Below are 13611 nucleotides of genomic sequence, written 5' to 3' on the forward strand. Positions count from 1 at the left end.
CTCTGTCTCTACCAAAAAGAAAAAAAAAATTAGCCAGATGTGTGGTGTACACCTGTAGTCCCAGCTACTCGAGAAGCTCTGATAGGAGGATTGCTTAAGTCCAGGGGTTTGAGGCTGCAGGGAGATATAATTGTGTCACTGCGCCCTAGCCTGGGAGACAGAATGAGTCTCTCTCTCTCTCTCTCTCTTTCAAAAAAAAAAAAAGATTTTATTTTTTTCGGTGTTACTTAATAATTGTAAATGATGGAGGTTCATACAAGAGATCTTTCACCTTTACTACTTAGGAATCAAAAATTATTTTTAAAAAGATAAGAATCGTTGGTAACTGCAGCAGGGAGCACCTGATCTTTGGCGTTAAAAGACTTGAATAACATTCCTGTAACTATCTGTCATTTACTTGGGCCAGTTACAATCGCCATTATCTTCCAACTAAAATTAAGACTTAAAAGACTTCCCTTATTAGAGATGGGATGTCCCTCTGTTGCCCAGTCTAGAGTAAAAATCCACTTCTAACTGCTGCTCATAGAGTGTGTATCCAGGGCAACTTAAATCTATGTTCCTGGGATGCAGTCCTAAAGCTTGGCCCAAATAAGCTCTACTTATATTATTTTTTAAAACAAGACTTTCCTTATCTATCTGACTGAAATTCTAAGAAAATAATTTTATAACTTTTTTTTAAACTATAAAGCAGCATAGTGAACAAGTATTTGTTGACATCACCGTTATTATAATTATTCGGTTGTTAAGAAATAACTAAGCCCCCGATGCTGTGTGCCTACTACGATGTCTTTTGCATACTGTGTGCCTGATAGTATTTAAGAGTGAAAATGACTGGGTGCAGTGGCTCACACCTGTAATCCCAACACTTTAGGAGGCCGCGGTGGGGGGCTCACAAAGTCAGGAGTTCAAGACCAGCCTGACCAACATGGTGAAACCCTGTCTCTACTAAAAATACAAAAATTAGCCGGGTGGGGTGGCATGGGCCTGTAATCCCAGCTGCTCAGGGGGTGAGGCAGGAGAATCCCTTGAACCCTGGAGGTGGAGGTTGCAGTAAGTCAAGATCGCACCACTGCACTCCAGTCTGGGTGACAGAGTGAGACTCTGTCTCAAAAAATACTACTAATAATAAATAAATAAAGAGTGAAAATGAATTTTAAAACATGCTTGGTAGTGTCTGCTTACAGGACATATCTCTAAAAATAATGACTGGTGAATGGGAGAACAAATGTTAATGAGGTTCAAATAAATAAAAATTTAAATATTTTAGCATTTTAACCCAGACAATAAGGCTTCCATCACATAGTAACTGTTTATTGAAATATTTCAAGAAAAAGGGGATTATCATTTAGAAGACTGATTGGTCTTATTTATTATGACTGAAATGTGCAAACAAAATCATTGTTTCATGAACAGAAAACAGCAAAGTTTTTGACTATCAATGATGTTCGAATAGAAAATGGATCACTAAGGAGATAGGAGATTCTGTTACCGGCAGTCTTCAAAAGCAAGTTGATGGCCCTGGAATTAATGGAGTACAGGGAATTTTATAATTTGATGACTTGTTGAACTACATTATAGTCAAGATATTTTTCCAGTCATGAGTTGGAAGATTCTACAATCTAGTGGCATTATAGAATGGATTGGCCACTTGTACATCTGAATTTGTTACGAATGTGTAAGAAAAAAGTAATTGAGATGATACCTTGAAAATAAATGGAACCTCCTTTGTAACCTGACTTTGTCAGTCTTCATAAAGATAACATTGAGTTGATGTGTTTTTAAATAAGGTGCTAAGAGTAATATGTGTTTTTCTAAACCAATATTGTGGTATTTACATTTAAGGAATTATTATAGATTTATTTATCTCAAGTTTCCAAATGTGTATACCTAACCAAGAGATCTAATCATACACATCTTCAAAAGCTCATTTTTTTGTATCTTTGTGATATACTTTGATAAAATAACAATTTTAAACAACTTGAATCTTGGATATTAGTCTCGTGAGTTAGATGGGCTATTATATGTATGATTACTTCATAAACTCTGAAAGTGTGAATGTCATTTTATTATACCACCAATTTGGGATGTTAAACTACATCTTGAGCTTTCGTTGTTACAGGGAAAGCTCACTAACTACTTTTCATGGAGACCACACTGGTTTATTTTATTCTCTTTTTACCTGTGACCATTTCATTTAAACAAATAAAACATTTCACTGATGGAAAAACTACCAACTTCTACTCTAGCAAAAGTCATTCATTCATGTGGACTGACCAACTGTTAAACATCCTGGCAATCATGGAATTTGCTAAGTTCTGACTAAATGAGGTTCTTTAATCCACCTGCAATACAGATCATTAATAATAAGATAGGCTATCTGAGGTTTTGACAGTTCATTATAGAATTTTGAAACATCAGGAAAAGAACTACCAAATTATTGTCTTATTTTATGGTCTGCGAAAGCCTTTTTTTTTTTTTTTAAGACAGAATCTTGCTCTGTGTCCCAGGCTGGAATGCAGTGGTGTAATCTCAGCTCACTGCAACTTCCTCCTCCCTGATTCTCCTGCCTCAGCCTCCCAAGTAGCTGGGATTACAGGTGCATTCCACCATGCCTAGCTAATTTTCATACTTTTAGTAGACATGGGGTTTTACCATGATGGCCAGGCTGGTCTCAAACTCCTGACCTTAAGTGATCCACCCGCCTCAGCCTCCCAGAGCGCTAGGATTACAGGCGTGAGCCACTGAGCCTGGACTGAAAGGCATTCATTTCTGATCAGGCTTCTGTTGAGGTAGTAATTGTCAAAGGGGAAGGAGCAAAATCTCAGAGGAGAAACATTGGAAAATACCTTTATCTTTGCTTGAGAATGAAAATCTAAATGGAACTTCAAAGAACTATTTTGTTGTTTGTTAGTTTTTTAGTTAAAAAAAAAAAAAGTCCCAAAAAGAAAAAAGAGAAGGTAATCAATTCAATGCCCAGGAAGCCAAATAGACTTTACATAGAATTCTTTTTAATGCAACCAAACAAATGGTTAGGATTCTTCCCAATATCTTAGTCAACAATAATATACACTCTTTAAACTATGAAATGATTTCAATTTGATATAATGAGCTTATGTCAGATTTTATTAAACATGTTTTGGTGGTCTAGTAAAGATCTTTAATATTTAATTTTATGATGTTCAATAACTTAGAAAATGTGAATGCTAGAGATGATGAAGCCATTTACTCCATAGAGTATGTATGCTTTGTGTTCAGAGTAGTCTATAATTTAATTTAACTAGATCTTATTTCTTTTTCTCCAAAGAAGGTACCAAGACACAATAAGTTAACTGAGACTTTTTTAAAACAGTAGAATAAGAAACAAATGTGAGATGAAACTATGAATTCTGAGGCATCAGGTAGAAATGGATCAAGACATTGAGAGCTGTAACCTCCAAACACGGAAGTTTGTTTGAAAATGTCTACAACAAGCACTTATGTTGTTTAATAATCATACACTTTGCTTGCCTCAACAAGAATCTCAAAAGTACTATTAAACAAATAGAATTTAACTCCAGTTTACAGAATTCATCTGTAATACCTCTATTAGTTCCTTTAAACAAAATTTGTCTACTTTGTGAATGCAAAGATAACTATGGATTATTTTGATAGATGGAAACATAATCTCCTGCAAAGTATTCCCTGTATTCTGGAGCAATGCCACCAGAAAGCAGAAATAGGTTACTTAGGAGACCCCCACAAAACTAAGTTAAGCTTTCTTAGTGTTAGTTCTGGATTCTCCTGGTTCCACCAGCTACTCTCTAGGACCTAAAATAATTTACAAACCAAGACTGTTTCTTGCCAGGTCTTTATTCCAGAGCAGGTCATTCTCTTTTATCCTGCAACTGTGTGAAAGGAGCTTTCTTTTCTTTCTGCTAGCAGAGGGTAGCCTCGGATCCATCAATAATTCAGTTTTACTCTATCAACATCAGTGGAGAGACGAGTACCTCTAAGGATCCTCTGAGGACAGTCCTGCATTTTGCTCAAATGCTGTCTAGAGATCCCTGTTTTCTCAATTACACTAGAATAGAGTAGGTTGAAGATTTGAATTGCATACTAGGATGAAGAGTTGAAATGAATTGCATAATGAAAAGAATCAACCAATCCATTATCCACTTTCTTATGAATTCACAGCCCAGTAGGATCTCTGCAGATTTCTGCCTTCTGTAGAAAATGGGTTGCTTTATAGCTGATTGTTGCAGCCAAGACAAACAATGATTTCTTTCTTTTTTTTCTCACAAGACTGTGAGTGAGAATATTTGGATTCCGACATTGTTCTACTACCATATAATCCATAATCAGGAACAAGGCAATTCCTTTCTCTCTCTCTCTCTCTCTCTCTCTCTCTCTCTCTCTCTCTGGCGGAGTTTTGCTCTTGTTGCCCAGGCTGCAGTGCAATGGTGTGATCTCGGCTCACTGCAACCTCCGCCTCCCGGGTTCAAGCGATTTTCCTGTCTCAGCCTCCTGAGTAACTGGGATTACAGGCACGCACCTCCACACCCGGATAATTTTGTATTTTTAGTAGAGATGGGGTTTCTCCATGTTGGTCAGGCTGGTCTCAAACTCCCGACCTCAGGTGATCCGCCTGCCTCGGCCTCACGAAGTGTGGGATTACAGGAGTAAGCAACCGCGTCTGGCCCCCTACCTCTCATTAAAATGAAGGTGTTAGACTATCTCTAAGGTTCTATACAATCAAAAATTTATTAAAATAGGTCTATATATTTTACAACAATTTTGACTTTCTGAATCCTGCATGATGGTGTCTAGAACATGTGTTCAATTAATACTGAATTAATTAAAATTTATATACACTGATGTAAATATTTTCTACGTAAAATTTTTCATATGTATTTAAATAAAATTTACCTTTTTGCCTTCAATGACTGATTTTCCTATGTGCAATAACGTGTGAGTCAGTGCCCAAAAGAGTCACTTGAAAGTTGCAAAGCAAAGCAGTTTTTTAAAAAATTATCTAAGATTATCAAACACCCATCCATGAGTACTGTTGCATTAATTCAGTGTCTTAAAATGGATTTTTAAATTATCAGGGATATCTAGAGCAAAGAAATTTAACAGGGAAATTTTGAAAGATGAAACAATTTTCTATGAAATCAGTGTATTGTGTGCATCAATCTGGTGCAGTAACTTAGTAAGGACTCAGAGCGCCGCTGTTCACCAACCAGGGAAAAACTGTGCGAGAGATCCCACAGAAACCACCGAGTTTTACTGCACAGAGAAACGACAGATTGCGATAAGCCCTCTTCTAGGCTGCACTAAACTCAAGCTTCTATCCTGCTGGATTCTGAGCTCCCCTTCCGAAGACAGAGGTGTCCACCCAGATACACCCGCATTCTGAAGCACTTCCCGAGACTGGCGCCTGAGCAAGAGAAGCAGGACTACTATGGCGGCTCAGCCAAGGGGCGGGGACTACAGAGGATTCCTCCTGCTCTCCATCCTCCTGGGGACCCTGTGGGAAGCCTGGGCAGGACGTATTCTCTACTCCGTGTCGGAGGAAACGGACAAAGGGTCCTTTGTGGGTGACATCGCCAAGGACCTGGGGCTGGAGCCCCAGGAGCTGACGGAGCGCGGAGTCCGCATCGTCTCCAGAGGTAGGACGCAGCTTTTCGCCCTGAACCCGCGCAGCGGCAGCTTGGTCACCGCGGGCAGGATAGACCGGGAAGAGATCTGCGCCCAGAGCCCGCGGTGTCTGGTAAACTTTAACATCCTGATGGAAGATAAAATGAATCTTTACCCTATAGACGTGGAAATAATAGATATTAATGACAACGTTCCAAGATTCTTGACGGAAGAAATAAATGTAAAAATAATGGAGAATACAGCTCCCGGGGTTCGGTTTCCGTTAAGCGAGGCTGGGGATCCAGATGTAGGCACGAACTCCCTCCACAGTTACCAGCTCAGCCCCAATCGCCACTTCTCCCTGGCTGTGCAAAGTGGAGACGATGGAACTAAGTACCCGGAGCTGGTGTTGGAGCGGGTGCTGGACCGGGAGGAAGAGCGGGTTCATCACCTGGTCCTCACAGCCTCTGACGGCGGCGACCCGCCCCGATCCAGCACCGCCCGCATCCAGGTAACAGTGGTGGATGTGAATGACCACGCGCCTGTCTTCTTTCTGCCTCAGTACCAAGTAACTGTCCCCGAGAATGTACCAGTGGGCACAAAACTGCTCACGGTACATGCTATCGACCTGGACGAGGGAGTCAATGGGGAAGTGACATACTCTTTTCGGAAAATAACTCCTAAACTTCTACAGATGTTTCATCTGAACTCGCTTACAGGAGAATTATCAACTTTAGAAGGATTAGATTATGAAGAAACTGGCTTCTATGAAATGGAAGTTCAGGCTCAAGATGTTCCTGGTAGTCTGACAAAGGCAAAAGTACTGATCACAGTTTTAGATGTAAATGATAATGCTCCAGAAGTGATTATGACGTCTTTAAGTAGCTCAATCCCTGAGGACACACCTCTTGGAACAGTAATTGCTCTTTTCTACCTACAAGACAGAGATTCTGGGAAGAATGGTGAGGTGACCTGCACCATTCCAGAAAATCTACCTTTTAAATTAGAAAAATCAATAGATAATTATTATAGATTGGTCACAACCAAAAACTTGGACCGGGAAACACTCTCTTTGTATAACATCACACTGAAAGCCACAGATGGTGGAATTCCTCCCTTGTCCAGGGAAACTCACATCTCCATGCAGGTGGCAGACACCAACGATAACCCACCCACCTTCCCCCACTCATCCTACTCAGTCTACATCCCTGAGAACAACCCCAGAGGGGCCTCCATTTTCTTAGTGACTGCACAGGACCACGACAGTGAGGAGAATGCCCAGGTCACTTATTCCTTGGCTGAAGACACCATCCAGGGGGGACCAGTGTCCTCCTATGTCTCTATAAACTCTGACACTGGAGTCCTGTATGCGCTGCAATCCTTTGACTATGAGCAGTTGAGACAACTACAACTAACAGTGACCGCACGTGACAGCGGGGACCCACCTCTCAGTAGCAACATGTCACTGAGCCTGTTTGTGCTGGACCAGAATGACAACCCGCCCGAGATCCTGTACCCGGCCCTCCCCACAGACGGTTCTACTGGCCTGGAGCTGGCACCCCGCTCTGCAGAGCCTGGCTACCTGGTGACCAAAATAGTGGCAGTGGACAAAGATTCAGGCCAGAACGCCTGGCTGTCATACCTCCTGCTTAAGGCCAGCGAGCCAGGACTGTTTGTGGTGGGGCTGCACACGGGTGAGGTGCGGACGGCGCGAGCCCTGCTAGACAGAGACGCGCTCAAGCAGAGCCTCCTGGTGGCCGTCCAGGACCACGGCCAGCCTCCTCTGTCAGCCACCGTCACACTCACCGTGGCTGTGGCCGACAGCATCCCCGAAGTCTTGGCCGACCTGGGCAGCCTTGAGCCCTCCAACGGTCCTTACAATTCTGACCTCATGCTGTACCTGGTGGTGGCAGTGTCCGCAGTCTCCTGCATCTTCCTAGCCTTCGTTCTCGTACTGCTGGCGCTCAGGCTGCGGCGCTGGCTCAAGTCACGCCGGCTGCAGGCTTCAGAAGGTGGCCTGGCGAGTGTGCCCACCTCACACTATGTGGGCATGGATGGGGTGCGGGCTTTCCTGCAGACCTATTCCCACGAGGTCTCCCTCACCTCGGACTCTCGGAAGAGTCACCTGATCTTCCCCCAGCCCAACTATGCGGACACACTTATCAGCCAGGAGAGCTGTGAGAAAAATGATTCTTTGCTAACATCCGTAGATTTTCATGAATGTAAAGACAAAGTGCCAACTATTCAGGTGAGCCCAGCCCTTCCTTTATTTCCGTGAGTAATTTGTTTGCATGATATTTCTCTATTATTTTGCAAAACAAGTGTTTTGAAAATAGGGATTTAAAAACTTTGTAGAGGTAAAACTGAGTTTACCAGTTTCCTTCAGTTGTGACACTTTAATATAGAACACATAGGATATAGCATTTCTTTAGTGAAAACCTGTGGACAAGATTATGAAAAAGTGGACTATCGCATTTTATAATTTCCACCTACTTTCCAATCTATGTTCCAACCTACTTTCTTCACTCATATATTTTATAAATTAGAATGAATCGAGTCTTTCACATTGCACAAGGTTAGCAGGAATAAAACACACCTCAGCTGCCTTCTCAGGATTCTCTTTTGCACTTAAATATATAAAAGGTTCTGCAAGATTTCTTCCATGTGAAGATTTTTTTCTGTGCCTGATTCTGCCTCCATGTACCTCAGCTTGGTGATCCTAAAAAATCTTGATTGCTTCTTGACCTACTTACAGTATAATCACCTATTAATGGGGTGGTAGTAGAAGGTTAGATTTATGCCTAAAGAATGAAATGTGTGTGTATCACACTTCACTAAAATCTATATCAAAGACAAATGCCACACTAAAGGCCATCAGACAAAACCAATAAAATATGTCAAATGAAATGTCATTTCAAGTGTTGTAATTGGCATTTGACATAGGCAATTACATGTTTTAACAGAGAATTCCAGTGTGCTGTTTTAGTGGTACAGCCAGGTGAAGTGTGTCTGTGGGCTATCAAAGTGGGAGATTGGGGATATTGGCTTTGTTTCAACTGTCTCATTTACTCAAACCCTCGACTATCTTATGTACACAGATCCTAGACCAGTAGTTGATTTTATTTATTAGGTCTACTGAAAAATTCAGTTGGAAATAACCCAATCTGGGATTAACTACTTCCGTATTCTTTTGTGTAACATTTTAGTAAAACTCAATATATCAAGTGATTGTCATCCAGAAGGGGTGGATGACAAGGTAATCTTGATTCCAGAGACCTTTGAGTATTAATTAAAAAGACACTTTTAGCCAGGCATGGTGTTGCAAGCTATAGTCCACCTGCATGGGAGGCTGAGGCAAGAGGATAGCTTGAACCCAGAAACTGGAGGCCCACCTAGATAATATAACAAGATTCTGTCTTTTCAAAAAAAGACTTCTTTTTAGACTAGTGTTGTATTTGGTAGTATTTTGCACACGATAGACTGTACAATAATGTGGGGGATATATTTTACAAGTTCTGCAGTGTTCACATTTCAGATGTACAATCACTTGGGGTAGCAGACAATGTTGCTGACACTAACAATGTTACTGAGGGAAGGTCCTATGCCAGAAATATGGTTATAAGGTATTTTGTGAAAGAAAATCTCCTGACAAAAATTTATTAGATGCATAAAATTGCTTTTAAGCAACGGAGAGAAATAATCACTAAACTCAGTGAGCTATTGAAATCAAATTTTCCAGGGATTGTTTCCTTCAATTCAGAGGTCACCAAGGAATGTAAAATAACTGCAGAGGTAGGAAGTAGTGCTGCAGTGCAGCAGATCTCAGTGACTTTGTGTTTTGAGGCTATGTATTACGCCCCTGATAACTCTGAAGATGAATGTTGTATCTCATAACCAGGAAACTAATTGTGTAATGAGGAGAGGAGTAGGCTATTGCCTGTGATCATCGAAATGAGAATCACATAATATTCCTGTAATGAAATCACTGAAAATACTGGGAAGGGGATGTATTTGAAGATAAGTATAAATTGCACCTTCTAAAAGGCAATTTTGGCATTACTGATACTCTCCAGAAAAAGTTGAAATAAATCAATTTGGAGGTACTTAGAAAAGTGGAAAAAATGTTGGGAATAATGAAAGAAAGATAAAATGTATCCAGTGTATTTCTAATGAGTAAGTATGGAAAATTACTGTATTCTGAGGTGGTTTAGGCCAAGTTTGTGTTATGACTATCATTAAATAGATAGTGCATGTTTGAAGATTGGGGAAAGTTTATGTCAATAGACAGATGTTTATGTACTTAATCTACATGATTTGCCTAAAAATCTTCAAAGTTGGGATGAAGGCATTCCTAAGAGTACATTTTTAGACGTCATTAAATATATAGACATATCCATGTAGTTTTTGTTCTTTCAGTTAGGCACACAATTATAATTACTGCGCTGGTTAACTTGAAGCAGCAGAGGCTGTAGTTTCCTAGTGATCACTCTGGGTGCCGCTGTTGGCCAAAGTGGTGAGCTTGGCCCTCCAGATCTCCTCGCGCAGCCGCAACGCGCTTTCCAGGGCAGCCCCAGCTCAGACTCCCCAGCGCCAGCCTTTATACTGCTTCCTCCTTGGAAAAAGAAGAATTTTTTCCTGAACTGGAACTGGAACTAAAGTCCGTTCGGAGATCCGAAAAACAGCAATAAAGAGGTTATTTGTAACCCGGCGTCTCCAGGCTGGTGAGCAAGCTGAGGAGAGCAAGAGGGATGGGGAGCGGCGCCGGGAAGGTGGGCCGGGCTGAGAGGCTGCCAATGCTCTTTCTCTTCCTGCTGCTTTTGTTCTGCCCGGCGCTCTGTGAGCAGATCCGCTACAGGATTCCCGAGGAAATGCCCAAGGGCTCCGTAGTGGGGAACCTCGCCACCGACCTGGGGTTCAGCGTCCAGGAGTTACCGACTCGAAAACTGCGCGTCAGTTCGGAGAAGCCTTACTTCACCGTGAGCGCAGAGAGAGGGGAGTTGCTTGTGAGCAGCAGGCTAGACAGGGAGGAGATATGCGGGAAGAATCCAGCTTGTGCTCTGGAATTTGAGGCTGTTGCTGAAAATCCACTGAACTTTTATCACGTGAATGTGGAGATCGAGGACATTAATGACCACACGCCAACATTCACGCAAAATTCCTTTGAGCTGCAAATAAGTGAATCTGCACAGCCTGGCACACGATTTATATTAGGATCTGCCCATGATGCGGATATTGGTAGCAACACACTGCAGAATTACCAACTCAGTCCCAGTGATCATTTCTCACTGATAAATAAAGAGAAATCAGATGGCAGTAAATACCCTGAGGTGGTATTGAAGACACCTTTGGACCGAGAAAAGCAGAAATCTTACCACTTGACTTTGACTGCCTTGGACTTTGGAGCTCCACCTCTAAGCAGCACTGCACAGATACACGTTCTAGTGACTGATGCCAATGATAATGCTCCAGTGTTCAGTCAAGACGTATACAGGGTGAGCCTTTCGGAAAACGTGTACCCGGGGACAACGGTGCTACAGGTGACTGCCACAGACCAGGATGAGGGTATCAATGCTGAGATTACTTTCTCTTTCAGTGAAGCTAGCCAGATCACCCAATTTGACCTGAACTCTAACACCGGGGAAATTATTGTTTTAAATACATTAGATTTTGAAGAAGTCAACGAATATTCCATAGTTTTGGAAGCAAGGGACGGTGGAGGAATGATTGCACAATGCACAGTGGAGGTAGAAGTCATAGATGAAAATGACAACGCCCCAGAAGTGATATTCCAGTCTCTACCCAACCTAATTATGGAGGACGCTGAGCTAGGAACACATATTGCTTTGCTCAAAGTCCGTGACAAGGATTCCAGACACAATGGTGAAGTTACTTGTAAATTGGAAGATGATGTTCCATTTAAGATATTAACTTCTTCAAGAAACACGTATAAATTAGTGACAGATGCTTTTCTAGACCGCGAGCAGAATCCAGAGTATAATATCACCATTACAGCCACAGATCGGGGCAAGCCTCCCCTCTCCTCCAGTTCCAGCATCACTCTGCACATTGGTGATGTAAACGACAACGCTCCAGTTTTCTCACAGTCTTCCTATATAGTCTACGTGGCCGAGAACAACCCGCCTGGAGCCTCTATTTCACAAGTCAGCGCTTCCGATCCTGACTTGGGGCCCAACGGCCAAGTGTCTTACTCCATCGTGGCCAGTGACCTGGAGCAGCGGGAGCTGTCATCCTACGTGTCCATAAGCACGGAGAGCGGGGTGGTGTTCGCGCAGCGCGCCTTCGACCACGAGCAGCTGCGCTCCTTCAAACTCACACTGCAGGCCCGCGACCAGGGCTCGCCTGCGCTCAGTGCAAACGTGAGCCTGCGCGTGTTGGTGGGCGACCGCAACGACAATGCGCCTAGGGTGCTGTACCCCGCGCTGGGTCCCGACGGCTCTGCGCTCTTCGATATGGTGCCGCGCGCTGCAGAGCCCGGCTACCTGGTGACCAAGGTGGTGGCGGTGGACGCAGACTCAGGACACAACGCCTGGCTGTCCTACCACGTGCTGCAGGCTAGCGAGCCCGGGCTCTTCAGCCTGGGGCTGCGCACGGGAGAGGTGCGCACGGAGCGTGCCTTGAGCGACAGGGACGCGGCCCGACAGCGCCTGCTGGTCGCCGTGCGTGATGGTGGACAGCCGCCACTCTCCGCCACCGTCACGCTGCACTTGGTCTTTGCCGACAGCTTGCAGGAGGTGCTGCCGGATATCACTGACCGCCCTGTACCCTCTGACCCCCAGGCTGAGCTGCAGTTTTACCTAGTGGTGGCCTTGGCCTTGATCTCAGTACTCTTCCTCCTGGCCATGATTCTGGCCATTGCCTTGCGCCTGCGACGCTCCTCCAGCCCCGCTGCCTGGAGCTGCTTCCAACCAGGTCTCTGTGTCAAGTCTGGACCTGTGGTTCCCCCCAACTACAGCGAGAGGACTTTGCCTTATTCCTACAACCTATGTGTTGCACATAAAGGAAAGACGGAGTTTAATTTCCTAAAATGTAGTGAACAGTTGAGTTCAGGACAAGATATACTTTGCGGTGATTCATCTGCGGCCTTATTTCCGCTTTGTAATTCCAGTGAATTGACTTCCCATCAGGTGAGTTTCCTTTAAGTATAACTTAATTCTCATTGCCTACCCATTTCTCCATATTCACAAGAAAATATACATATTTGCAGGAAAATATGTAATTTTTAGATCTCATGAATCATTTGAGGAAAGTTGTAGTCAGTTAAAAAGCTGTCATATCATTCTTCAAAAGAGGAGTGAAGTAGGAGCAATGGCCCAACATTTGTTTGTTTGCTTTTTAGCCAAGCTTAGATTTACGAAGCAATGAGGGTGTGGTTTTAACCACAAAGTGAAAATGTTAGACAGTTATGGGCTCTCTCCTAAAAAGTGAATGAGATTTTTCCCATACATTTTCCTTCTTGTTGCCTAATATATGATGAATACTTTTTTCCGCTTGGATATACCATAAATATAAAAATAATAAAGCCAAAGAATTTAAGCTAAAATTCAACACTTTTCTTAACTAATTTAACTGGTATGGTCTCCATAGTAGTCTACTGTTTCTTGTGTTAACTTCCCTTTTGTTTCAAGAGCTCTTAGAATAAGGAGTCAACTGGATTTTTATGTCCATGGACCCCTTGTGATTATATGCAGTGTACGCTGTGTGTGTGTGTGAGAGAGATCCTTTTACTTAGAAAAGGGTTTGCTATGCTCATGAGAAGATCAAAAGCAGAATCTCCTTACTTGCAACATAGGAGTTTCAGGATTAACCTGTATTCAAGCTCATTCCATATCCTCCATCAAAGAAAAGACAATGTTTTGTGTCTGTTGTCCCTCTCACACACAGCCCTAATATATAGTGTGTAACTGCCTTATCTGCAGCCCTAAACTAATATAGCTATGGGTCTTCTAATCATCTTGCTACCTCTAGGAGAGAAAT

At 42.8% G+C, this 13611-nt stretch overlaps 2 protein-coding genes across 2 annotated transcripts in view; both read left to right on the forward strand.

Annotated features, from left to right (window-relative positions):
* LOC105540319 (protocadherin gamma-A7-like) overlaps positions 1–8154 on the forward strand; it is a 12063-nt gene extending 3909 nt beyond the window's left edge. The window contains exon 4 of the mRNA XM_011980863.1: positions 5398–8154. Coding sequence (XP_011836253.1) covers positions 5398–7894 — 2497 coding nt within the window. The 3' untranslated portion in view covers positions 7895–8154. The remainder of the gene's footprint in view (positions 1–5397) is intronic.
* Positions 8155–10321: 2167 nt separating this feature from the next.
* PCDHGB4 (protocadherin gamma subfamily B, 4) lies at positions 10322–13177 on the forward strand. The gene has a single exon (XM_011980857.1). The coding sequence runs from the start codon at positions 10365–10367 to the stop codon at positions 12774–12776; it is 2412 nt and encodes an 803-aa protein (XP_011836247.1). The 5' UTR covers positions 10322–10364; the 3' UTR covers positions 12777–13177.
* The last annotated feature ends 434 nt before the right edge of the window (positions 13178–13611 follow it).

This window comes from Mandrillus leucophaeus, unplaced genomic scaffold (genome assembly GCF_000951045.1).
Source record: "Mandrillus leucophaeus isolate KB7577 unplaced genomic scaffold, Mleu.le_1.0 Scaffold2190, whole genome shotgun sequence".
In the NCBI taxonomy this organism is placed as follows: domain Eukaryota; kingdom Metazoa; phylum Chordata; class Mammalia; order Primates; family Cercopithecidae; genus Mandrillus; species Mandrillus leucophaeus.